Source organism: Eurytemora carolleeae, unplaced genomic scaffold (assembly GCF_000591075.1).
Source record: "Eurytemora carolleeae unplaced genomic scaffold, Eaff_2.0 scaffold1508, whole genome shotgun sequence".
Lineage (NCBI taxonomy): Eukaryota > Metazoa > Arthropoda > Copepoda > Calanoida > Temoridae > Eurytemora > Eurytemora carolleeae.
The window spans coordinates 5,405-32,373 of NW_019397424.1; the positions used below are offsets into that span (position 1 = coordinate 5,405).

General features: G+C 31.2%; 2 protein-coding genes and 1 long non-coding RNA gene across 4 annotated transcripts; all 3 read left to right on the top strand.

The window, feature by feature from the left end:
* The first annotated feature begins 3,039 nt into the window (after positions 1-3,039).
* Positions 3,040-4,334, top strand: LOC111714213 (uncharacterized). Its single transcript, XR_002767912.1, has 2 exons — positions 3,040-3,113; positions 4,304-4,334. It is a non-coding gene; the product is annotated as an uncharacterized LOC111714213 (long non-coding RNA).
* Positions 4,335-4,399: 65 nt separating this feature from the next.
* LOC111714212 (guanine nucleotide-binding protein G(q) subunit alpha) lies at positions 4,400-8,696 on the top strand. Of its 2 annotated transcripts, none has more exons than XM_023489274.1 (6): positions 4,400-4,485; positions 4,561-4,620; positions 5,233-5,344; positions 6,140-6,244; positions 6,671-6,734; positions 8,447-8,696. In XM_023489274.1, exons 3-6 carry the CDS (start codon positions 5,245-5,247, stop codon positions 8,466-8,468), a joined length of 291 nt encoding a protein of 96 aa, XP_023345042.1. In that variant the 5' UTR covers positions 4,400-4,485; positions 4,561-4,620; positions 5,233-5,244; the 3' UTR covers positions 8,469-8,696. The 2 variants fall into 2 exon arrangements, with proteins under 2 accessions (XP_023345042.1, XP_023345041.1); XM_023489273.1 differs by lacking the exon at positions 8,447-8,696 and adding an exon at positions 7,116-7,139.
* Positions 8,697-14,651: 5,955 nt separating this feature from the next.
* On the top strand, positions 14,652-26,627 carry LOC111714209 (chymotrypsin-like protease CTRL-1). The gene is made up of 15 exons (XM_023489269.1): positions 14,652-14,742; positions 14,850-14,969; positions 15,256-15,347; positions 15,957-16,019; positions 17,246-17,467; positions 17,840-17,921; positions 19,440-19,503; positions 19,824-19,912; positions 20,433-20,509; positions 21,365-21,399; positions 21,594-21,644; positions 22,449-22,504; positions 23,666-23,729; positions 24,498-24,583; positions 25,818-26,627. The coding sequence occupies exons 1-15, from the start codon at positions 14,689-14,691 to the stop codon at positions 25,932-25,934; spliced, it is 1,272 nt and encodes a 423-aa protein (XP_023345037.1). The 5' UTR covers positions 14,652-14,688; the 3' UTR covers positions 25,935-26,627.
* Positions 26,628-26,969: the final 342 nt, after the last annotated feature.

Here is a 26,969-nt window from a genome sequence, read left to right on the forward strand (position 1 = left end):
ACAGGTAGACAGGTAGACAGGTAGACAGGTAAGCAGGTATACAGGTAGACAGGTAAACAGGTAAACAGGTAGACAGGTAGGCAGGTAAACAGGTAGACAGGTAGACAGGTAAACAGGTAAACAGGTAGACAGGTAAACAGGTAAACAGGTAAACAGGTAAACAGGTAAACAGGTAGACAGGTAGACAGGTTAACAGGTATACAGGTTAACAAGTAAACAGGTAAACAGGTAGACAGGTAGACAGGTAGACAGGTAGACAGGTAGACAGGTAGACAGGTAGACAGGTAGACAGGTAAATAGGTAGACAGGTAAACAGGTAAACAGGTAAACAGGTAAACAGGTAGACAGGTAGACAGGTAAACAGGTAAACAGGTAAACAGGTAGACAGGTAAACAGGTAAACAGGTAGACAGGTAGGCAGGTAGACAGGTAGACAGGTAGACAGGTAAACAGGTAAACAGGTAGACAGGTAGACAGGTTGATATTCATGAATATTTATTTGAATATTTAGATCTCTATGAATATTTAGAAATATATGAATAAGAAAAACCTCTATGTAAATTTAGATATCTATGAATAATCAGATCTCTATGAATATTTAGATATCTATGAATATTTAGATATAGCTATGAAAAATCAGATCTCTATGAATATTTAGATCTCTATGAATATTTAGATATTTATGAATATTTAGATCTTTCTGAATGTGTAGATCTCTCTGAATATTTAGATCTCTCTCAATATTTAGATCTCTCTGAATATTTAGATCTCGATAAATTAATAAATCTCTATGAATATTTAGATCTCTGAGTACTTAGAATTTTATGAAAATTTAGAATTTTATGAAAATTTAGATCTCTCTGAATAATTAGATCTCTCTGAATATTTAGATCTCTCTTAATGTTTTGATCTCCTCTAAATATTTAGATCTCTCTGAATATTTAGATCTTTATGAATATTTTGATCTCTCTGAATATTTAGATCTCTGTAAATATTTAGATCTCTCTGAATATTTAGATTTCTCTGAATATTTTGATCTCTCTAAATATTTAGATCTCTGAATATTTTGATCTCTCTGAATATTTAGATTTCTTTGAATATTTTGATCTCTTTAAATATTTAGATCTCTCTGAATATTTTGATCTCTCTAAATATTTAGATCTCTATGAATATTTAAATCTCTCTGAATATTAAGATCTTTATGGTCGGATCCTGGAATAAAAGAAACGTTCTCTAAAAAAGCAGAATATGAGGCTGAGTCTAGAATCAACACTTCAGCCCAGTAGTAAGTTTGTTTTGTTAAAGAAATATATTTTTCCCTCAACTTTTCAAGTTGTAGCTTATCTTTTATTTATGATAGACCTAACATCAAATAGAAATGTCCACATCGGAAACTAATGATTTAAACCGATTAAGTATTTAATCCGTGAAAAACAGCTGACTAAATTCCTAGAAAAGCTTCACTCTTGAAGAAAAATTTTAAAACTGTTTAAAAATTTTTGAAAAAAATTATTTCTATTATAACAAAATGAAAATGGGTATAATGTATAACAAATCTTGAAACCCTATTTTTATAGAAAAGAAGGGCACACCCTGCAATCTATCTATCAAAATATACCCTTTTTTAACTGAAATACATTTATATCTTTTAATCAAGTTTTAATATTAACATTTTGTTTACAGAGATTATGAAACTACGTCAATGTTAATATTTGTCTAATCTTTCAATTTACACAAGCCGTAAATAATCTTAGAATATTATATTTCATTAAATTTCATTATATAAATAATATTTTTCAGTTTTTTGGACGAACTCGAGCGAATCAGGAAAAGAAGAAATAGTTATACTTTTAAAAAACTTAAATCAATATTCTTTAATGGTGTAAACCTTTTACATTTTAACTACAACTACAACTAAATGATTTATCCGAATTTATGATTTGAAAGTTTAAAATTCTAAAACTAAGAGTCAATATTTGATTGCAAGTACATATGTAGAATTATAGAATTTAGAATTTTTAAGATGTGTTCATGCCCTTTATTCTTCATTACAGAACAAACACTAAGCCCCCCTTTGAAGAATTAAAATATTTCAGGGAGGTTTAGCCCCCCCCCGACAAGATCCCCCCCCCCCTGGACAACTAATGTATTTGCCCCTGTTCTGGAACTAAAGTGTGCCCTGCGAGCAATGACAATTTTTAAGATGTCCGAGTATAAAAATTTTATCTCATGAGGAAAAAATGTAAAAATGGAAATTCGGAAATTCGATGAATTAATCTTTATGTATTCTTTAACGAAGGCCGCAGGTGGTTGGATCGTGTAAGAATAAAAAACATTAATTCTTTCACGTCGCTCTGACCGTGTAATTAATTCTATTCTTTCACGCTCTGAGAGTCAAAGAATAAAAATTCTACACCTTCAGTGTACTGTGGAACCGAACAGATATGATATACAATACTGTGTTAATCGATTATGTCAATATAATGAAGACGACTTTTCATTTAAGTTGTAATTGTTAACAATTGCTTCTTTCAAATTACAAGTTAGCAACGTATTAAAAAGTAGCTTGTTTAATTGACAGCTTCTCTTTGTTTCCAAGTTTTTGGGGTTTTGGGGCTTAAAAGCTTTATAAAAATCAAAATTTAAATTAAAAGTCGTCTTCATTATTTATATAATCGCCTACCACCGTAGTAAATATCATTATGGTTATTTAGTTGAACTTTTATCTTATTGTTCAACTTCTTATCTTTAAAATATTGATTTAGCGACACACTGCATAAATAATTTTTTTTAATGAAATCACCCTCAAGAAGCAATTAAAAAAGTTTGGTTTTTTATAAAAATTTGGTTATCTCTTCTTCCTTATAACTTTTTTAATATGATTGGATTAATTCAAGAAAAAATTAAGCTTAAAAATTGTTAAAGCCTAATTATTGTGGCCTTCTATTGGTTGATCAAAATGGTTCTGATTTTTGATTGGTTTAACATTTCTTTCAAACACGCCATTGCTTAAGACAAAAAGGTTGTGACTTCTTATTGGCTGCAGTGAAGCTGGGTATCTTCCTATCACAGCTGACATTATCAATGCAAGAAAACAAACTTCAGGAGTTCACAGTAAGAATTACAGGGTGTCCCAAGATTCCTGACACTAAAAAAACTACTTAAAGTTAGTCTTAGATCTTTGAAACTATTTGCGTCATTCTTTTTCATATATGATTCTTAAAACGATAAATACGAAATTAACTGGTCCTGACATGTTCTTAAGAATTTTGTTCAGATTTTAAATTATAAAACCCAAATGTCGAAATCTTCACAAAATTCTTCATTTCTTCAGTAATATTGAAAACACAAAACAGTTTTAACATGCCAGGATCGACTATAAGGGGAATTTTGTAATAATAACAATTATCCTTCTAAAATTAAATTTACGAATGAATGCCGCAAATTTTTCAAAAGATTAAAGACGATCCTTAAGTCGTCTTGCTTTGACATGCTTCCTGGGACACCTTGTATCCGACCAATGATGATAAATCTGGAACCTTCATTTCTTTGAGTACATAACAAGTGAACTGAAAAGAATTGAGTATTAACCACAAACTCTGATTTGCTAACACTAGCTCTTTGCAACCCAATTTTATTAACCTTTGATAAATAAAACTTTGAATTCTGTTTAATCAAAACTCAAAGGAATAGAGTCTAACCCCAATTTTATTAACCTTTGATAAATAAAACTTTGAATTCTGTTTAATCAAAACTCAAAGGAATAGAGTCTAACCCCAATTTTATTAACCTTTGATAAATAAAACTTTGAATTCTGTTTAATCAAAACTCAAAGGAATAGAGTCTAAACCACCAACTCTGATTTTATAATCCCTATTATCTTCGCAACCAAATTTTGTAGACCTTTTAAAACTAAATTTTGGACTCTGTTGAATAAAGAAAAAAGGTTTAAACATCAAAGGTTTACACAATGTTCAAAGATATAGGGATTAAAAACTAAGAGTGTGTAGCAAAGACTTAATTCCTTTATGAGAGGAAAAAAACACTTTTTTTGTCTTTTTATGGATTTTTGATGGCTGAAAGTTTTTATGCCACCCTGTATAAAACAAAGATTTCGGAGTTCCCGGTTTATTTTCCTTAAATAAAAATGACAATAAATAATAACATGAATGATTCATGTAAATTGTACTATTTGAAATCAAAACTTGGGTCTAACATGGCCTTCTTCCTTCCACAATTGTATGGTCTAACTAATATTTTAAAAAATCTGGAAAAATAGAAAGAAAAAAACAGTTTTCTTTCAGAATATAAATTCCGTGTGGCAGACATTGAGTTCAAAATAACAGATGTCGGCGGAGGTCGAGCAGATAGGTTATACTGGATAGAGGAACTACAAGTAGTATTTTAATAATTATTTCAGGATAGATTAACAGCCGTTATATTTCTGACAGCCATCGATGAATATGATTCATACTTCAAAGTAGAGGTAGAACGAAAGCCCAGTTTTCATTTATTTTAACCCCCCAAAAAAAATTAATTTTAATATTTTTCTGACGTATAGGGTGAAGAAGGATTGCATAATCGTCTCCAGGAGTCATTGAATGTGTTTGGTGAGGTTCAGGTGCAGGATTTAAACAAAGCTCGCCACAGGAATTGAGTCTTTGCCACAAACTTGGAGTTTCTAAATTCCTATATATTTGCAACCTGATTTGATGGTGTCAGCCATATATAATAATTAAAACTAAGATTATTTGATATAACATTTTTCTAAAGTTTTTAATTCCTAAGGTCTGAGAGTTGCAAAGATATATGGGTTAGAAAATCAGAGTTTGCGGCAAAGACTCAGTACCTTTTTTATAGAATGATTTAATCGAAATAAGTAAAAATCCCAGTTTAGTTTGTTAGCACCAAAGAATAATGAAATGGGTAATGTTCTGATTTTTCAATTAAACTTTGTTATCGATTGCCACCAACAGATATTTTATCAATTTTTCGTGGATTTTTCTAAGATTGGAAGTTGAATTTGAGAATTTCTTATGCACCCTAAATTTTCTTCGTTTGGAATATTTTTAGAAGAAAATATTGAAAAAATATCATTGAAATTTAATCCAAAATTCGTCAATAACGGCGTTTGATTGAAAAATATTAACTATCTGGGAGAATTATATCTGCAAAATCCTAACTTGATAACGAAATTTTACATAAAATAAAAGTAAGAATAATCTGTATTCAGGGTAACCCGTGGATGCCCAACACGTCGTTTATTCTATTCCTCAATAAAACCGATGTGTACGACAAGAAAGTACAACATTCAAAAATAGAAAACCATTTCCCGGATTATGCAGGTAAATGCATTGTAAATGCATAGTAAATGCATGGTAAATGCATGGTAAATGCATGGTAAATGCATGGTAAATGCATGGTAAATGCATGGTAAATGCATGGTAAATGCAGGTAAATGCATGGTAAATGATTAGAAAATTATTAAAGTCTTGTTTTTTTAAGTAACATTTTTCTAAAATTCATCTAATTACTGAATTAGCTATCTAAAGAGTTTGAATTGCCTAAGAATGGAGGACTATTTATAGGTTTTAAAGGGACTGTAAGCGTAATTTTAAGTGATTCTCCACGCAAAGAGGGCAATGCCCGATTTATAACGATTTATTACAGGGTGTTTAAATTCGAGTTTCTTGGCACCCAATTTTCAGCTAGAAAAATAAGGATATCTCCGACATTGAAAGACAACGGATCAAAGGGTACTGTTGTGAATTGGAAATTATAGTCCTTAAGTAGAATTTCACTTGAAATTACGTCTATATTCCATTTTATATCCTCATTCCTCATTCCTCATTCCTCATTGCCGAGAAGGTTGATAAATATCTATTTTACAAGAACACAGAAACTACATTTCATTTTATATCCTATTTCCTCATTGCCGAGAAGGTTAATAAATATCTATTTTACAAGAACACAGAAACTACATTCCATTTTATATCCTCATTCCTCATTGCCGAGAAGGTTAATAAATATCTATTTTACAAGAACACAGAAACTACATTTCATTTTATATTCTCATTCCTCATTGCCGAGAATACAGAAACACCGGTTTAAAAAAATATTAATTTGATTCCATATTTCAGGTTTCCAGAATGACGGAAATGACGGGAAAGCGTTTATATTACGCAAATTTATGGACCTCAAAACTAAAGATAGTTTTATTTACGCTCACTATACACAGGCCACAGGTATACGATACAATTATAAATGCATACTATATTTTCTTTCAAAAAAAATAAGTTAAAATTTTGAATTTCTGACAGTTTTCACACTTTGATAGTTAAGAATTGGCCAAGTAGGAAATAGAAAAGGATTTTTATTTCTGAGGTCATTTCAGGAACTGAGTTTTTGACACAAACTCCGATTTTTTAATTCCGATGTCTCTACAATCTGATGTTATAGACCTTTGATATTACAAACTATGAATTTTGTCAGTTCAAACATTTTAGGTAGGAAATATCAAAGGTTTACAACATCAGGTTGTAAAGAAACAGGGATTAGAAGATTTGAGTTTGTTGCAAAAACTCTATTCCTTTTATTTAAAAATTCTGGAAAACGAGTTCTCAAAATCACGAAAATAATTTTTTTATTAATTTATATATTTTTATGACTAGACACTGAGAATATTAGAGTTGTGTTTGATGTAGTTCGGGACAATGTTCTTCAAATGCATCTAAGGTATTCAGTTAATCACAAAGGCTGTTTCCCAAGTGGCAACTTCCCAAGGGTATTTTTCCATGTGGCAACTTCTCAGTTGTGCAATTTTCCAAGAGGCAACTTTGTCGGTCATTGCCGCATCGCTCGGCCGCCTAACCTGTTCTGCACGAGGCCCCCAAGCCCATCCTAGCCGCAGCTCTCGGTCCCTATTTTAGTCTGTAGCCCTCAGAAGGCTATCCTAAATTTTGGGAAGTTGATGCTTGGGAAACATTGTCACTTGGGAAGTTGCTGCTTGGGAAATTTCACATTTGGGAAGTTGTCCCTTGAGAAATTTTCAATTGGGAATATGTCTTTGGAAATTACCTGAACAAATCTTCTGTTCAATAAAAAGTTTTTTTTCAGATACTACCTGCTGGTCTCGTGATACAAAATAATAGACAAATCATGGACCCATATCAATTTTTAAGTACGTGACAAATAAAATTTGAATTTGGTGTGAAAAATATGTATACGTATGTATATGTATATATATCTAATTGAGGAAAATAACCGCATATTTCTTTTCAATCGAATGGAAAAAATTTTTTTATCAATCAACACCGACTTCAATTCTGATTCATCTTTTAACCAACTTTTTTTTTGATATTCAGTGATGTCATAAAAATTATCCCAAATGATTTTTTAGCTGAAGAAATGCACCATGTTATCATGCGTGACAATAAATTGTTAGAGGGATTTTTAATTAAGCTTAATGTCTTTAAGGTTAAATTGAAGTTTTCAAATTTCATGTAATTGAACTGAAAACAATAATAAATAAAAACTTATCGTCTGCAATAAATAACACAAAGTGGTTGGATAAATAAATTCATCCATATTCTTTTAAGACAAAGATGATTCATTACTCAATTTCAAATTCACCAAAATATAATTTCGAAAATCATGAAAATCCACGAAATGCAATTATTTCAGCTACATATGATTGGAGATGGATATCGTTTTGGAAGTTTTTATTCAAAAAGATCGTTTTTCACTTCTAAAATAGAACGTTTGTTTTTTCAAACTGTTCGTTTTGTAATTTTCCAAACAAAAAAACTATTGAAAAAAAATCTGAAACGACTCTTTAAAACAGAAAAAGAACAAAAAAATTTTCTTTTTTAAACGGCTAAAAAAATTTTTAAACAACAAACTTACAAAACTGTCGTTTCGATATTTTTTAGGGCGCTTTCCTCTGTGTTTGTTTAAAAAATTACAAAACGATTTCTAAAAAGAATCAAAAGTGCCCGTCCATCCCTAGACACGTAATTATAATTATCAATAAACCATTTACTCTCAGAAAAAATTCATACGCATATTATTGAAGGGGTTTATATTTTCTAGAATACTGAAGGGGTTTACATTTTCTAGAATATTGACGGGGTTAATATTTTCTAGAATTTTTCTCAAAGTAAATGACATTCCTTTGTTAAGAACTGTTAGATTAGACTCAAAGGGATTCAATGAAAATTGTTGATTACCAAAAAAAACTTTTTATACAGGAATGTATTTTGATTGCAAACCCACATTTAAAAGCATCAATGTCTCAAATAGATCATCAGTTTTTTTATAATTTGAAATTATAAATTTTGAATGTTTTTACATCCCTAAGAAGTCCACAAATTGAGTTTTTGTTCCAACCAACCCTAAAATCAGTTATGAGCATAAATTGTCTCAAAATTTAAAAAATATACTTTCAGATTCTTCTTGCTGTGTCCGTGATTAAGAGACTGTTCACATTATAACTCATTCTTGGAGTTCAGCCTTATATCAAATGATAATTATTGCTCAAAAAGTGACATAATTTATGTGATTTTAGACTTGATTTGTGACATTATTTTTCCAATCTAATAATTGGAGCTTGCCATGATAATAAAAAATGATATGACAAAAACTTTGTTAAGAATGACACAAAGTATATGGTAAGTGTGTTGAAGGGGTTTTAACAAAGAATGAGACTCTACAGAAGAGTGTTGATTTATTTCGTTTTATCTCATTTATATTTATTTCTTTGAAGAGTTCTATCATAAAACAGTGGTATGATATAAAGGAAATCTAAAGCCTTAAAACTAATATTGTTCCTTCAGTAAAGTTTTCTTTGAGGAAAATCCTGTACTGTAGAATAGATCGTATTATGGTACAGTGGTATGCGATTATATCAATACAATGAAAACTATTTTTTTATTTAAGTTTGTTTTTTAACAAGGTTTTCAAAATAAAAGTTTCAATTCATAAAGAGAAGCTTTTTTAAATTTCCAGCTTCTCTTGACTTCTATGTGTATCCATGCAGCTTAACAGCTTGATAGAAATCAAAATTTAAATAGAAAGTCGTCTTCATTTATTGATTTATTCGCCTACCACTGTATTAAAAGTAAAAAACGTCACCTTTGTATTTTAGGCTCCCAATTAAAAATTTTCAGAGTAAGGTTTTTTTTTAAATCGGAAATTTAACAGGTTTGACCATTTTTCAAGATCTTCTTATAAAAAATCGTCAAAAGCCCTCATTTTCTAATCAACCTGATATTGTCAAGTTTTTATTTAAGAAGAAGGACTTTATTTAAACTGCAGATTCAAAAATTCTTTTTATAATTTGAAGCCTATAATCGGTCGCTAATAGGTTCATAGAGCAGGTCAGGTCATACTATTGTCATAGTATGACCTGACCTGCACTACGTGTAGTATGTACTACAGGGTGTCCCAATAAACGGGGGAATTCAATGACGAATTTGATATCGTCTTTTAAAATAATTCTTTGATTTAGCATAGTGATACCTACTGAGAAAGCTGTAATCTGTAAGAGTTTTGTCTGCTATGCTTGCACTTTGTTTGTTTATGTTTTGACTGCATAAGGATGTACTTAGTAAAACAAGAAAATTACAGTACATAAACAGAGTAAACTTGTCCGTCTACACTGTTCATCTTGCCGAGACATTATAGACACATCTTTGCAGTCTTTTACGCTTTTCATAAAATAAACTCTAGCAGACATATTACTATTATGGCTTTTGAACTTAGGTATTACAATGCTATTTCATAACAAAGACGATATCAAATTCGTCACTGAATTCCCATGTTTATTGGGACACCCTGTAGGCTGTATGTACATGACGATATTCAAAAAATAAGAGCTATCATTGAATTCCACAAAAAATACTTGTTGCTTGATTTTGTGCTTCTCGTTTATCAGTATAATTGCTAATTAAGTCGTTTTAAACAAATAACTATTATTGAAAAGGCATGTTCGTTACAAAATATTTTTCAATAATCAGATTCAACTTGTCATTTCAAATTGACGATAAAAAAGTTTTATTTTGCTTTTTTAAGTTCTAGTCATACCATCGTGAGGCCGATTTAAAGGATTTGAGCCGCGGTTTAAATTTGAGACGCGGCTCAATTTAAAATTCAAGATTTAAGCCGGTGCTCAATTAAAACCGGTTTTTGGCGGATTTACGACGCGGCTCAAATTCATTAAATTCGGTCTCTGATTGGTTTTTAAGGGACTGTGAGATCGTAATTTTAATTTGATAGATTTGCATGTCCGATTCACAGCGGTACCCTAGATAAAGTATTTTCTGATTTAGATATATCTGATTCAGAGACAATTTAGAAATTATCAATATTTAATACTTTTCAAGCTTTAATCGACGGAATCCTCCAAATTATTGATCAAGCATCATTTAAATGGAGGGTTGTACTTGGAATAACGTTTACAGTATATATCTATACCTATAGTTTACAGTATATATATCTATACCTGTGCTTTTCTTACTTGCTTCCACATGAAGCCATTTTTTCTATATTTTTGTATCCATTGTTAAAAGATGTCAAATAACCTACTATTAAACCTTTTCTTTGAATTAAATCGTTTAGAAAATCTTGTTTTTTTTATTGCAAATTGACATCATCAAAGTTTTAAAATGCCCCGTGGTGTCTACGGTCTGTGGAAATATATACTGTTCGATTAAACATCAAACATCAAACATCAAACATCAAACATCAAACATCAAACATCAAACACCAAACATACATCAAACATCAAACATCAAACACCAAATATACATCAAATATCAAACATCAAACATCAAACATTAAACATTAAACATCAAACATCAAACATCAAACATCAAACATTAAACATCAAACATCAAACATCAAACATCAAACATCAACACCAAACATACATCAAACATCAAACATCAAACATACATCAAACATCAAACATCAAACATCAAACATCAAACATCAAACATTAAACATCAAACATCAAACATCAAACATCAAACATTAAACATAAAACATCAAACATCAAACATCAAACATCAAACATCGAACATCAAACATCAAACATCAAACATCAAACGGACCGAAATCATTTCAATATTACTAACATATTGTTAAATCTACGATCCTAGTGTTAAGAATATTAAAATTTTTGAGATATTCCTAATATTGAGTTCATGATTCCGAAAAACATATTCGTAAATACGAACAACATATTCGTAATTACGAACAACATATTCGTAACTTCAAACAACATATTCGTAATTACGAACAACATATTTGTAATTACGAACAACATATTCGTAATTACGAACAACATATTCGTAATTACGAACAACATATTCGTAACTACGAACAACATATTCGTAACTACGAACAACATATTCGTAATTACGAACAAAATATTCATGGATTCTAAAACAGTACCAGCTTAAAAGCTTTGTCTTGATCAAGAAATTAAAAAATAATTTTTTTTTTCATCGTTGTTTCTCTGCCCAAATTTGACTTGTGCATATCTACTGCAGATACAATTGGAGGAAATTATCAGAATTAAACACTTCTCAAGCTAAAATATCTTTGAAAGTATTGTTCAGAAAAAGAGCTAGGTTCAAAGGGTATCGGTGTGAATCATGCATGCCCCAAGCTGCATATATATGGTCACCTGTCATTACCACTTTAAGCTACTTCTTAATCTTTGCTTCATAAATCTGGAAGTCAAATTTTAGATAGAAAAACAGGTATATATATTGATCATATTAGCCGAATATGCTGGATGATGGACGAATGAACAACAAGATGAAAATGGAAAACCTAAAAAAACAGAACATATTTAAAAAGTGTATGCTAAAAAACGCTTTAATTCGCAAGATTCTACTAACGTAACTATACGTGCAATTTATCTAACGTCGTACAATTGTAAAGTTACATAATTGACATTATTTTAGTTTCATTGCATTTACACATTTTCTTTTTTAACTTAAAGGGAGTGTTCGCGAAAAATTGAAGGGGGTATAGGCTTAATGCGATAAAAAAGCGCTTTTGATCGTTTCTAATCTTACTTATATCTGTTGCGTCTATAAGGAGAAAATTGTTAAAGACGTCTCATACCGAATAACATAGCGTCCATACAAATTGAGAAAATTGCAACATACGACTTAGACCGTAAAAAATCAATTTAATTTCAAACAAATCATTCAGATATTACAACCTATAGTCATCGATTATCTTTCGCCACATTTGTATGTATTTGATATTTCATACCAGTTTTGATTTTGTTTTTTAAAATAGTATTTAGCTTACAACTTGTTTTCGAACATTCCTGGAAAATATGAAAATGTCGTCTTCATTACCAAAAATCCTCGAAACAGGAATAAATGTTTTTATAAGTAACTCTCAGATCATAACAATTAAAACATATTATGAAAAATCAACTATATATAAATGTGGCGAAAGATAATCGATGACTATAGGTTGTAATATCTGAATGATTTGCTTGAAATTAAATTGATTTTTTTAGGTACCTAAGTTGTATGTTGCAATTTTTTCAATTTGTATGGACGCCATGTTATTCGGTATAAGACGTCTTTAACAATTTTCTCCTTATAGACGCAACAGATAGAAGTAAGATTAGTAGCAATCAAAAGCGCTTTTTTATCGCATTAAGCCCTTTCATTTTTCGCGAACACTCCCTTTAAGTCGTCAATATGTGTGTCCAAAAATGGCCATGCATCTATTAATCTAGAATATCAATACGATCTCATCACAACTTAATCTATTTATAATCTATAAACCGTATCCATATCTATATATTTATCTATCTATTTAAACCCAACTAAAACTATAGATCTATCTAAAAACTAATGTTTACCAATAAATATATCTATCCATGAAATCTATCTATATTCGTTGCGTTTATATCTATCTTTTCAACCGTATCTACCTATCTTTCCAACCAAATCTATCCATCTATCTATATATCTATATGGGATTACCGAACAACTGTATAAAACCAAGATATCAGGTTTTCCTATGAAGGGGTGTTCCTATCCTCATACTTTCTTTGATGCAACAATTATACATTTTTAGAAATTTAAATAAAAAACAATTTGAAGTGTTTTAGAAGAACATAAAGCCCTGGTTGGTTTTCTGGTGTTTATGCACTAAACATGCAGTGTTTTCAAACAATAGTTTCGGCTTGAATCCAGTCCATACCGGTCCTAGACTTGACTTAGGCAGTCAAGCAGTTAAAATATTACGTAGGCAGAGTTCAAGACACAGAGTGTCAATAAACATGAGTTTACTACCTTTAAAGGGGCTGTAAACACAATTTAATGGGACCTCTATGTTCATGATGTGCAGTCAGATTAACAATCTAACCTTTAAACCTTTGCCTGATTAAGGATGAATGAGTTATCCTCGTTTTTCTTTCTAGAAAATTGTTTATCCTTAATTTTAACAGTTTCTATCCAAGAGCGACTGGCGGATATAGAAAAAATAAAGTCCGAAGAAATTAGGATTCTGTTTTAAAAATAAATAGAGGGTCACCTGATAAACTGTAAACAGTCCCTTTAAACATTTTATTGATCTTTACAGTTACTGTAATATAATTCCCTCCCTTCCTAAAATATTTTAATATTGCTAAAAAAATTTATTTGTTCGCATGGTTTGTTTAAAAAATAAATATTGACATTTCATTAATCTATTTTTTCTTCATTTTCATGTAAAAAGGGTACCTTGTGTAATGAACCGTAAACAAGAAATAACTTTCTATATTTGGTATTTATGTAAGCTCATCAGTATAATAAAGCTCTAATTGCTCATATGTTAGCTATAGCTGGCCAAGCGGCTGAATCAAATTTGCTGTAAGTTTTGAGGGAACACGTGAGTACCCAGGGGTAGCATATAGAGTCTAAAATGATTAGAATTTGGTCCTTTGGGTAGTCTTTATTAAATTAAGTTTGTTTAAATGATACAGTGAAACTCTTAATAACGAATACATCGAAAGAATTCATCAAAATGTCGTATTCTTTACTTTCTGATAATGGAATGTTGCAGATATTTAGTTTTTTAATTAAATGATTATATGGAACTCTTTAAAACCGTTCCCGCATATTCATGGATATTTATTTATTTTCGCATATACTGAAATTTACGTAATAAAATATAAAACTCATTAAAAAATTGACAAGACGACATTTGATAAATTCTTCCGATTTATTCGTTATAAAGGGTTTCACTGTAGGAAACCAAAAAATTATGGTTTTACAAAAGAAATGCAGGTCATGCCTGGATACATGTACACCGTCTACAGAAACAAATGAATAATAGTTAATTTATTGATTAATTATATAAATAGGATTTTAAACAACTGCACTTTTTGTACAGTTAAACCCTAAATGCGCCATATATCAGAACACTTTTTAAAATGTCGTCTTGATAATTTTTTAATGGGTTTAATACTATCTTACTTAAATCTCAATATTTGCGAAAAAAATAAATATGTGGAAACAGTTTTAAAGAGCTCCTTATAATCATTAAAACTAAGAATCTGCAACATTCCATTATCAGAAAGTGAAGAATACGACATTTGATGAATTCTGTCGATGTATGGCTTATTTAGGGTTTAACTGTAAATAAACTTTTGAAAAATTTAGACAAAAAAATGACTCTGAGAATATTTGTATTTTGTCTTTGTTTGCATCAAATTAGTCCACAGGGAATTTTTTCAGCAATTAATATTTGTTTTATTTACAAATCATATATTTCCAGCGAAATGCCTGTTTTTTTTTGCCTAAATATATAAATCTGAAAAAATAACTTTAGGAACGAGAAAAACGTCAAATAAATTTTGGTGGATCATCATCATCATCATCAGATGGGGTGGGTTTCGGAGGAAACTCAAATTCCGGAGAAAATTCAAATTTCGGAGAAAATTCAAATCAGGTCAGGAATGGCCGAATGGCCTATTGAATTAAAAGAAAGTATGTGGTATGCATGTTTACAAATGCAAGGGGGAAAATATAATTAAAACTGTGTATATCACGTAAAAAAATGTGATATTGGTCTGAGACTTAAATTCTTAAATATCTAATCGTACGGTCAAAGTAAGGCCCAATTATTATAATTGTTTCTGCAAACAAAAGGAGTCCACTAATCACAGCTACTTCTCTTTTGTAAGTGTCAACGATTACACTCCAAAATAATATGTTTGTTTACAAGAATTGTTCAGGGCATTACATCTCTGAAAAGCCTTCTTGGGAACAATGCCCCCTCCAGTTCTCCCAGTATCAGCACAAGATTCAACAATCAGAGACCACCAAGGTACAACTACAAGAACAATCAAAGGATGAGATTTCAGAGACGACTGTACGGAATCTATACTGTCTGTGTCCTTACATTAATGATTCCTTGCAACTTTAAACTTGTTTTATTCTTTGCCTAATCTATAAAAGGCCATAACAAGACTATATTCAAGGCAAAAGACTTGAATAGACATCTTAGAATCGCCATTTAAAGAGTTTTGGGTCGTCTTTGCAGTCGCATACTTTGTGGGTAACCCTGTACAACAAAAGAGGAAACATTAAAAATCATAATTATAAAATTGATCAAATATTTATCTGTAGCTACAAGTAATATCCATTTAAAAAGTTACAATATATAGTACCCTTCTTACTTGTGGACGATATCGTCGTTTTCCCATCTTGAAAATGCATAAATTCTTTTGCTGTATATCTGATGCAGAAATCCGCAACACGCTTTAGTAGAGACTAGAGAACCCGCCATTTAAAATTTTCAAAACTAAGATTTTTATATAATTTCACCAAATGAAAACGATATTACAGTTATATCTCAAATGTCCTGTTTATTGGAACACCCTGTAGCTAAATACTTTTTTTTATAATTTTAATGTTAATCGATAATTAAATTAAGGATAGGAGCTTTCTGCACAACACCCTTCGGACAGCCAGGCTCCTGCAGATATATATTCGACAGGTTGGATAATAGGAATCAAGGTTGTTTAGTAAGGTTGCTTACTCTCGATGCGCTCCAATGTACGGGAAATGTCGTCTCCTAAGTATAGATAGATAAATCCAGTATATGTCATAAACGGATTTTATCTATCTATGTCTACGAGAAGAAATTTCCCGTACATTGGAGTGCTTCGACAGTAAGCAACCTTATTATACAACCTTGATCAGAATAAAATAAAGGAAGATGTGTTTGGGTTTGTTTACATTTTACATTTTGACGTTTATATAGTACAACTTATAGCTAGAGAAATTTTTTTAATATAAACAATGACCATGGTATCTATATATATAAAGTTGTAATCTCTGTTAGTCTGTTTGGATGTCCAACCTTAACTCATTAACCGATTTACCTCAAATTTTGATTGGCTAATTTGGGAGAGATACTCGGTAATGTTCTTAGATTATATTTAAGATTCTAAGTTGAGTGGGTCCACTTTTATAGGGAAATAAAGCTGAAATCGTAATTTACAACCAAACGCGGGTAAACGGCGGACGTAACTATAGAGTACTTATTTTTATTTCGCCCGTTTATCTATTGTTAAGATTGAAATAGAAAGTTGTTGACGGATAACAGCAACACGCTAGACAAATCAGGATAATAGGCCGGTTAGGATTCTGGTGGGGGATGTTTATTATCCCCAGACAATTCTTTCCCGATAGGCCGCTCAAATACACACACAACAGAGTAACCCCGTCTCAGAAATTCGATAACAAAATCTTTATTTCCTAAAAAAAATAACATAAATTATAGGTCATGTTTAATTGTACAATGTTATAATGAATGTTAATAGTAGAAAAATCTTACGAATTATTTAAGTATTAGAAGGGGTGACTTATTTGTTGATCAGTATTGAAATACGTTTTTTTTTTTTAAACTTCTGAAAAATTACAGTTGAATATTTAACGAAATTCACTTATGCTTCTTATGAAAATATTTTGCTCAACTTTAATGATTTCACAACAACGAAAATATTTTAAGCTCCGTCGGAGGAGGACAATGGAATTTGCGGGCTGAAAATTTGGTTTGGCTGTCTCCGACAGGAGATTCCAGTAGAAGACGACATTTTATAGAGGTTTTGAAATTAATGGTTAACAAAAGTGCACGGACAGTGTAAATCTTGTTAATCTTAAAATATACAGTTCCGTTTCATTTCTTTATTTCTTGCTTCGATAGAATTATTTTTATAGGCAATGCAGTCCAATCTTGAACCAGATAATAAGCCAAGGAGTTCAATCCGTTCTCCCGTATATATTTGCTGCCATCAGAGCTCCATGCGGGTTTGCTGGGTTTGATTTCTCCTTGTGCTGTGCTGACCAGGGTCAAGGACAGGTTTCAACTCCTTCTCCTCCTCAACCTACACCACCACCTCCTAATCCAAACCAACAATGCGGGGTTAGCAACAGCAACAGGTATAACTTGTGCATTAACATAATCAACTTATCCTGTTTATAAACAGTTAAGCCGCTTTAACCCTGCTATAACAGGGTTTAGCTCCTCTACATGCCCGATTAACAACTGTACCACTAAAACCTTAACAATGGAAAGATATCTTCTTGTTTTGCTTGAAATTCTGACAAATTCTCCGGATTAATTATTTATAAAGCAGAAATGTGCACGTCACTGTTGTAGAAAACTGGACATAAGAGTTTTTAAAGAGAAAAACATAGATATCAATTTCATTTCTGGTCAGGCAAGGGTTTTAAGGGTACCGTTGTAAATCATACATGCTCGCAATAAATGAAGGGTCTCTTAAAATACCGTCTACTGTCAGTTAAATCTAGAATTGTCGGAGGAACCTTTGCTAACCAGGGTACATGGCCCTGGGCAGTTGTATTGGGTAAACCTAGCGGAAGCAGTTTCCAGGTATTATATATGTACAGTACACGCACAACCGGTGTACATTTAAGTATCCGTGTTGGGACAACCTTTGCAGTCCTAGTTTGGACTGTACCGACAGTTTACACTTACTAACCTGGTAGACCTGTGTGAGTACTGTACAGTTGCGACATTGTAACTTTTTCCATAAAAGTCGTTTATTTCATTCTTATAACTAATTTTATTGTATCAAATTCAAGTTTATTTTCGTTTTATGTTTGGTATTATGTGTACAGTACTGTACAATTATACAGACACAGTAGTAGGCGATTATAGCAATATTGAAGACGCCTTTTTATTTAAGCTTTGGTTAAATTGTTTGTGTGTTTTTTAATCAACGGCATCTTATTGTTTCCATTGTTCTTGAGAATTTATGCTGTTTAAAAGCTTGATATTAATCAAAATTGAAATTTAAAGTAGTCTTGATCATATTGATATAAACGCCTACCATTGTAGTTTAAATTATTGGCCTGACTTTACAACATTGTTACTCTTTCATTTTATTTTTATTCTCATCAATAGTTTGATCTAATTAAATTAAAATTTATTTTAGTTTATGTAAAATGGCTTTAGAAGGTCGTCTTGAAGAAACAAATGTTTTATTTTTAATGATGCATAGTTCCAAACCTGAAAAAACAGGCAAATAATTAATCAATATGAATATTTTGCTGGACATTTTGGTCAAGAAACCCAAAGAAATTTGGAAGAATGGACATGCTTAAAAAAGTACTTAATATGCATGTTAACAATATTCAGATTCAAGAGTTGGTATCTAATTATTATACTTAACCAGAATTTATTGACAGTTGGTTATAAACTGTCTTTGGTTTGCTGTAAAAATATTGTGTTTTTCAGTGAGACTGTTGATTAAGAATAAGATATAAAAACAATCATATCTGTATTAAATGCTGTTTTAACGCAAAGAATTTATAAATGTTATTAGTATAAAGATTTATTCACACACAAAAATATAAATACATATATAAATGGTGTAGTTTAAATTTGTTTAAATAAATTTTTGAAAATACAGGTTTCCAAAAGAAAAGGGAAAAATATGCAAAATTATGCACAAATAGACGACATTGATCATTACTCATTACATAACATATTTATCATTTCAGTTATTACGTAATCATCGAATCCTTCAACATATAAATTATTCGTTCTTGTATTTAAAAGTTCTTGTAAAACCGGAACTTTCCATGCATGTTCCAATGGGACATCAAAATATTTCATTTGTTCTAACATTTTACTAAGATCCGAAGGATTCACAGAACAATCATTTGCAATAGAAAATAAATTTCTGCCAAGAACTGTGTTAAGGTCATTTTTACATAAATTAGAAAGAAATCTAATGCAAAGCTTAGAACTTGCTTCAATAGTCTCATAGAAAGACACACATCTGCTAGATTACATAGTTTTTACATGTAAACATTGTGAAATACTTTCAATTAAGTACCATATGCGTATCTCTAGGTACATTAAAAAAAATCTAATATTGTTCAGGTTATTTGTGGGGGAACACTTGTCAATGCAAACACTGTTGTAACCGCAGCACATTGCTTCTCAGGTAGGGATAGATCTTTTTTAGTTAAAAAAAACAATAGTTTTTCGTTTTTAAAAGTTCAAAAACTACCGTTTTCAGAAATAAACGAAAAACGAAACAAAAAGCGAAACGAAATCGAAACGAAAAACGAAACTAAAAACGAAACTAAAAACGAAACTAAAAACGAAACGAAAAACAGTTTGAAAAACGAAACGAAAAGCGAAACGAAAAACGAAACGAAAAACGAAACGAAACACGAAACGAAAAACTAAACGAAAAACAAAGCGAAAAGCGAAAAATTTTTCGATCGTTTTTTAAACCGCTTAACAAGACTATAATCTCAGGAAGTAGTGATCCAACTCATATTAGAGCTGGGCATGTAGATATCAACTCAGCATCTGGTATTAATGTACAGATTTCATCTATAACGAAGGTAAAAAGAACTTAATTGGCATTCACCCCTTTTCTAATACAAGAAATAAACCTTTAAAAAGTTTACCTAAAAACTATGAGTTGTTAAATGTTATCAAAGTCCATAAATTTGTGTGAAATGTCAATGTCAGACTTAAAAGATTTTATTGAAAAAGAAAAAAGCTGATTTTGACATTCGACAGTTAACACGCATCAAATAGTTACGAGATTTAATTTTTTTAAACATGTAAATCCGCAAAAAAAGATCACATGAGAAAATTTCAACAAACAAAAAGCGTGTCATCGATCTTACAATTCCAATTTAATGGTATTTTTGATTAACAGAACATCTTTTATTAAACCATTTGAAGGAATTAAGTTTTTTTCCACTAACTCGAATTTTTAAATCTGTATATCTTTGCAACCTTAATTGAACTTAGAATTTATAGTTTGAAATATCAGAGATCTACGACATTGGGTTGCAAAGATATAGGGATTAGAAAATCAGAGTTTGCATGGCAACTTCTTCATTCCTTTTTCAGCATCCGCAGTGGAATCCGACAACGTTAAATGCTGACATCGCTATTCTCAAGTTGAGCCAACCCCTGCAATATACAACGTAAGTAAAACTATTATTTCCACCAGGGTGTCCAACGAAACATGACAGTTGGTGAATAGTTGTCTTCTTGTTTAATACCAAAGAGAATAATTAAAAATATCATATGGCAGTCATATTATAGTAAAATTTTATTCAAATTAAAATACTTTTGAGTAAAAGATTTTTTTTAACGAAATAAACTGCAACAAGTCTTTATTATCTAATACAGTGTACGACGGAAGAAGACATTAAACACAGTTATTGTTATTGTTAGATTTGAGCCGGGTTTAACGAATTTAAGCTAGATCTATCGAGACGGTTCAACCAAACATCTTAAATCGGTGATTCACTTAGCTCAAATTCATTTAATTCCGTCCTTGGATTACGCTTTTTAACATTCAAGGTACTCTGACTTTGAATTTGAATTTGCCAAGTTGAATTTGCATATTATGTAAAATATTGACTGTGATAGAAAAAAAAAGCTAAATTATGTGGGTTTCACGATAAAAGACATTTTTTATTTTATAATTTTCAGCTTCAAAAAAGAAAAAAAAAGGAGTAAACGGCACCCGTCCTCTCCCCCGCAAAACATATACCCTCCCGTCCCTGGGAAATGAATTAAAAATTATTTTTTTTGGTTAAAATTTAAGTATATTCGAATTTCAGCCTTCTTTTTATGCTGAGATATCAAAAGTTTAAATGTTACAGGAAGCTATCGCAAAATAGGGGTTCGGGTGGGGTGTTAGAAATACAGCACGGTAAAAAAGATTCATATAAAATCAGTCACTGTACTAAACCATCATTACTTTAAAAAATAAATCGATTTTTTAAAAATCCTGTAAATGCAAGTAGGCTTAATTTTAAAATTATATCTAGGGGTGTACGATGGGCCTGTTTACCAGATGCCTACCAGAATAAGAATATTCAAAATTATATATCTAGGGGTGTACGATGGGCCTGTCTACCAGATGCATACCAGAATAAGAATATTTTTAATTATATCTAGGGGTGTACGATGATCCTGTTTACCAGATTCCTACCAGAATAAGGATATTTAAAATAATATCTAGGGGTGTACGATGGGCCTGTTTACCAGATGCATACCAGAATAAGGATATTGCAGCTATCATGACGAATCCAGATCCAACTGTTGTAGGTCAGCACCAGCAGATTTATTTGTTTATTTTATATTTGTGTAAACAAACTTAAATTATTTATGTATCCGTTTTTTTTGTAAACAATTTCAATTTTTTCCCATTTTTCTTTATTCTTTATTTTTCGTAAAAAAACTTACTTATTTCTCTGTTCTTATTGTAAGCAAATTAAATAAATTTATTTTTCAATTTTTTAAAACCGATTTCAAATTCTTTTCTAATTGTAAACTCAGATTGTTTATTTTTCCAATGTTTATTTAAGAAAACTCTAATAATGTATTTTTAAATTTTTGGAAAAAGACGTTATTATTGTTTTTTTTTTATTTATACAGGGCTATCCAATAAAGGATGCAACTTTCTGAAAACTACTAAGACGATCTGTTTTTTTTTTGTTGCTGAACAAATTCCGTTTAATCGGCTTTTAAAGTCTCATCTCAATTGGGCAACCCTGTTTATTAAAATCAAACATAATAGTATTTAATGTGTACACAGAGACCGAATTTAATGAAATTGAGCCAGATCACCCTCAGCCGGTTCAAAACTTGTATCACTGACTTAAATCCTCATGAATCTTAAAATTTGAATCGGTGATTCAAGTTTGAACCGGCAGCGACCTTGCTCGAATTTAATAAATTCGGTTCCAGAACTGATTTAAAGTTTATAACCTTAATTTTTCACAAAGAAGCTAATTAAAAAAAACATTGAAATATTAATCCAAATTTCAGAATTTCTAGAATTATTGCAATCAGGATTATTACAGCAGAAATGAGTAAATTTTCCAGTTTACAGTTAATTCTGGTTTTTAGGTTGGGGTTCAACAGCTGTGGGAGGTGGGGCTGAGACTAGATTAAAACAAGCCCAGGTACTTTTCTCCTGTATGCCGAGTCCATTAGCCTGATCCAATCAGGGTTCAGTCATATGTATGTTGTCTATTCTGACCCAATAGATATAATGCATGGCGGTAACATCTATCTTTCTGTCTATCTCATTATACTATTAGAGTTATGAATCCTTCAATCGGCGCTATCAGTAAATGTAAATATTTACTTCTACTGAAACTAGAGTGACTTTACAACTAGGAAGATTGATTCAATGTTTTATAAAACTAGTTTGCTCTCTACTAACAATGAGAAAACTCAATGCTCAATTTTGTTAGCCTGGTACCAATCATTGTGCCATAATGTTTTAGCCTGGTACCAATCATTGTGCCATAATGTTTTAGCCTGGTACCAATCATTGTGCCATAATGTTTTAGCCTGGTACCAATCATTGTGCCATAATGTTTTAGCCTGGTACCAATCATTGTGCCATAATGTTTAGCTGAATATATATGCTTTTTTAATATTATTTTATTTGGTTTCTCTATTTTCTCAACAGAAATTAGGATATTTCTAGAGTAAGTGTTTTTTTTATCTTTATTGAAATAGAATAAAAATTTACTTTTTTTGTCAAAAAGCCTCTTATAAATAGAAATAACCGATAACCATTGCCTCAATACAAGTGCAAAAACATATTCATCAAATTACCTAACACTCCTTTTTTACCACGACGCGATCAAAAGTTATAAATTAAATTAAATATATATGTAAATATGATTAAAAATATAAATTCAAATGCACTGCAGTTTTTTTGTGGGGGGGACCAGAGGCGCTTGCCCAAAAACTCAAGGACATTGACAACTGACAACTTTTAAAAATTAAATTTATAAAATTTTTCAGACTGAATTGTATTTTGAAAATTTTACTTCCGTCTTACTTCCGTCATTTTATTTCTATAAAAATACATCTGTTTAATTTATTAGGTTCCCATGGTATCACAGCAAACTAATACATCTGTTTAATTTATCAGGTTCCCATGGTATCACAGCAAACTAATACATCTGTTTAATATATCAGGTTCCCATGGTATCACAGCAAACTAATACATCTCTTTAATATATCAGGTTCTCATGGTATCACAGCAAACTAATACATCTCTTTAATATATCAGGTTCCCATGGTATCACAGCAAACTAATATATCAGGTTCCCATGGTATCACAGCAAACTTGTGAGAGTGCTTATTCAAATGTTGGTCAAGTTTCTATAGGTAATATTTAGTTTTCAATAATTCTTTAATAAAAGATGTTAGCTATAGCTGGCCAAACGGCTGAAGTTCTGAATCAAATTAAGGAAACCCACGGGTACCCCAGGGGTAACATAGGCTATTAAAAATTAGAATTTTTTTTCTTCAAAAAATGGAACTTTTTTATTTTCAAAATTCGAATGTTTTCTTTAAAATTACACAGGCAACGCCAGGCACTTCAGCTAGTTATCAATAATTCAAAAGAAATTAGAAAGTCGTTTCTAAGGTTAAGCAGGGGGGATAAAATTCCTTGATATTAATCCACCCTGAATTCTGAAACAGAGAAAACGAGCCCCGGAGTGGGGAGTAACCATTAAATAAAAGCAAAACCAAATTTAAGAGAAACTAAAATAATGAGAAATGTGATCAACCAGTACCACGCACAATATCCGAGCTGGACCAACCGGCCTTTGCGGTCCTAACTTGGACTGTACCGCCAATTTACAATTACTCAAGCGGCAGACCCAATGTTCTTTAATAAGGTTGGTCACTCTTGATGCGCTCCAATGTACGGAAAATGTCGTCTCCTTAGATAGATAGATAAAAAAAACCTTATATGACGTTAATGATTATAGAGGCGAGAGTGACGTCATATGATGTTTTTATCTATCTTAGGAGACAACCTTGAGTGAGCAACCTTATTAAAGAACCTTGATACTTTTAGGTTGTATAAATTGATATTTGATATTTTCTAAACCCTGAAAAAACTGATAAACCTGTTTATGTGTTCAGGAGATGCTAAGATCTGTGCTGGAACAGGTGGACGAGACACCTGTAACGGGGACAGTGGAGGACCTCTTCTATCAGATCATCTAGAGGTACACAACAGTGATGTTCTGAATAACCTGGAATAATGTAAATTGCTGGATGACTTCAATGTCGTCTTTCACCTTAGTAATAGTTTGCGATATTTAACATACAGGGTGTCCCACGAAACATGACAGTTGGTAAATAGTTTAGAATGCCTTCTTCCATAATTTGTTAAGTTGTTTAATACCAAAGACAATAATAAAAATATAATATAGGAGTCATATTATAGTAAAATTAATTTCAAAGTAAAATATACTTTAATTTCTAACTTAGTGTATGGAAGACGACATTCAAAACTATTTACCAACTATGTGTCTTGGGACACCCTGTAGGTAATCTAATTTTAGCCATTTTAAAAATAACAATAATTACAGAATAGTTATACTCCAGCCATTTACAAAATGCGGTCTGTAATTTCTGTTCTTTCTTAATAACCGGAGATATGAATGATTTCGTTCAGAATCAGATCATTTCATTGTTTTATTCAATAAATTGAAATTAAAGTTTTCAACATCTCTGGTATTTTGTGAGCAAAATAAAGTCTGCCAACACATTTAGGATATGGCAGGACTAGGGCAATTTTGTGCTTATTTTTTCGTTGAAAATATGGCTAAAATCAGAGTACAGGGTGTCCCACGAAACATGACAGTTGGTAAATAGTTTTGAATGTCTTCTTCCATATGCTATATTAGATATTAAAGACTTTGTAGTTTATCTAGTTTAAAATTTTACTCTTATATAATTTTTTTGTGGATACCATAAAATATTTATTATTATTACATTTGGCAACAAACAACTTGAAATATTATGGAAGAAGACATTTTAAACTATTCACCAACTATCATGTTTCGTGGGACACCCTGTATCTGCCATATAATGAATGCCGCGCTAATTATAAGGTCAAAAACGATTATGAAGTCATCACTAAATTTATATATCCCGGGCTATTTTAAAAATCAATGTTACCCCCCCCCATGCGAAATTCACCCCTCCCCCCCCCCCCCGTTAATGTCTATTTATTAAATCTTCCCCCTTTCCAATGGAGGAGGGGGGGGGGGAATTCTTTAAGGTATATTTCCCTTAGCTGAGACGCGAAAATTTACGGAACAAGCTTTCCAAATTACATAAAGATTTTTGAAACTTTTTAAATACCTCAGAAATTGAATTTGGACAATTTTAAATAATTTGTTCTTTTTCTCTTAAATTGTATTTTTCATGAGTTAGAAACCATGTTGTTTTTAGGCTGGATGGACACTCGTTGGAATCACCAGCTTTGGGGTCGAATGCGCCCGACCTGACTTCCCTGGAGTTTATACGAGGGTTGATAAATATCTAGACTGGATTCGGCCTCAACTTTAATATAACATCACAGATATAACTGGGAGGCTACGGCTAACACTTCTGCAACCAATGTAACGTGCTATCACAAATCATCTGTATCTAAACATCATTGATATAACGTTTAGTTACGGCTTACAACGAATTTAAAAGAGCTATTACATAAAAATAACGTGCAGCTATGACTATAACGTGCTACAACAACTATTACGTAAAACCACAACACATTTTGAACTTGTTATCACGGCTATAAAGTGAGGTCACAGCTACATATAATTTGCCCAACAGATATAACGTGCTAATACAGCTGTAATGATACACCACAATTTTAACGTGCTACCATAGTTATAAGTAACGTGCGGCAACCGCTTACATGTGAATTGACAGCTATTATGTGTGAGCACAGCTGTAAATATAGACCAAAGCTATAACGTGACGACAAAACAACAGTTGTAAAGAGTGCCCGCAGCTATAACGTGCCATAACAGCTGCAACTTGCAACCATAACTTTGAGTTATACATCAAAACTGGAGGGGGGACTTTTAAACCTTATTTTGGTAGTTTATAATTTTTGGTACGTTTGTTTTTCGTATGAAAAATATTGCAAAAAAACTGTTCCTTGTGAAGGATCCAGATGCCTACAGATAATAATCTTATCTTTAGAAGAAAATATATTTTTACAGATTAAGAAAATAAAGATGTTTCTCTTTTAAATATGTTTAGAACAACTCAAAGAATTGAATCATAATCTTTATTTTACTTAACCAACTATGATTTATTATCCAAATGTAAGAAATTTAAAAATGTGATTATGTAATAATAATATAAAATACTAGATATAAGACGTTGATCTACAAAAATCATAAAAATAAAGATATTATTGAAAAAAAAGAATAAGGTTTTTTTTAAATAGCAAGCAAAAATGTAAACTTTGCTTGCTATTAATGTCTTTGTTTTTGTAATTATTTTCTCTAATTATAATAATTAATTATAATTGTAGAAATAATTTTATCCTAGAAAAAGTTAAAAAAAGAATAGTAACAGGTTTCACAGCAA

What these genes read in the sequence shown, in the direction of transcription:
- LOC111714212 (XM_023489274.1), top strand. Translation starts at nt 5,245, where the DNA reads ATGCCCAACACGTCGTTTATTCTATTCCTCAATAAAACCGATGTGTAC. An exon ending in TCACTATACACAGGCCACAG is followed by an intron (nt 6,245 to 6,670) that starts GTATACGATACA and finishes TTTTATGACTAG; the next exon opens with ACACTGAGAATATTAGAGTT. An exon ending in GTTCTTCAAATGCATCTAAG is followed by an intron (nt 6,735 to 8,446) that starts GTATTCAGTTAA and finishes ATATACTTTCAG; the next exon opens with ATTCTTCTTGCTGTGTCCGT.
- LOC111714209 (XM_023489269.1), top strand. Translation starts at nt 14,689, where the DNA reads ATGACTCTGAGAATATTTGTATTTTGTCTTTGTTTGCATCAAATTAGT. An exon ending in AGATTTCATCTATAACGAAG is followed by an intron (nt 19,913 to 20,432) that starts GTAAAAAGAACT and finishes TTCCTTTTTCAG; the next exon opens with CATCCGCAGTGGAATCCGAC. An exon ending in CTGTTTACCAGATGCCTACC is followed by an intron (nt 21,400 to 21,593) that starts AGAATAAGAATA and finishes CAGATGCATACC; the next exon opens with AGAATAAGGATATTGCAGCT.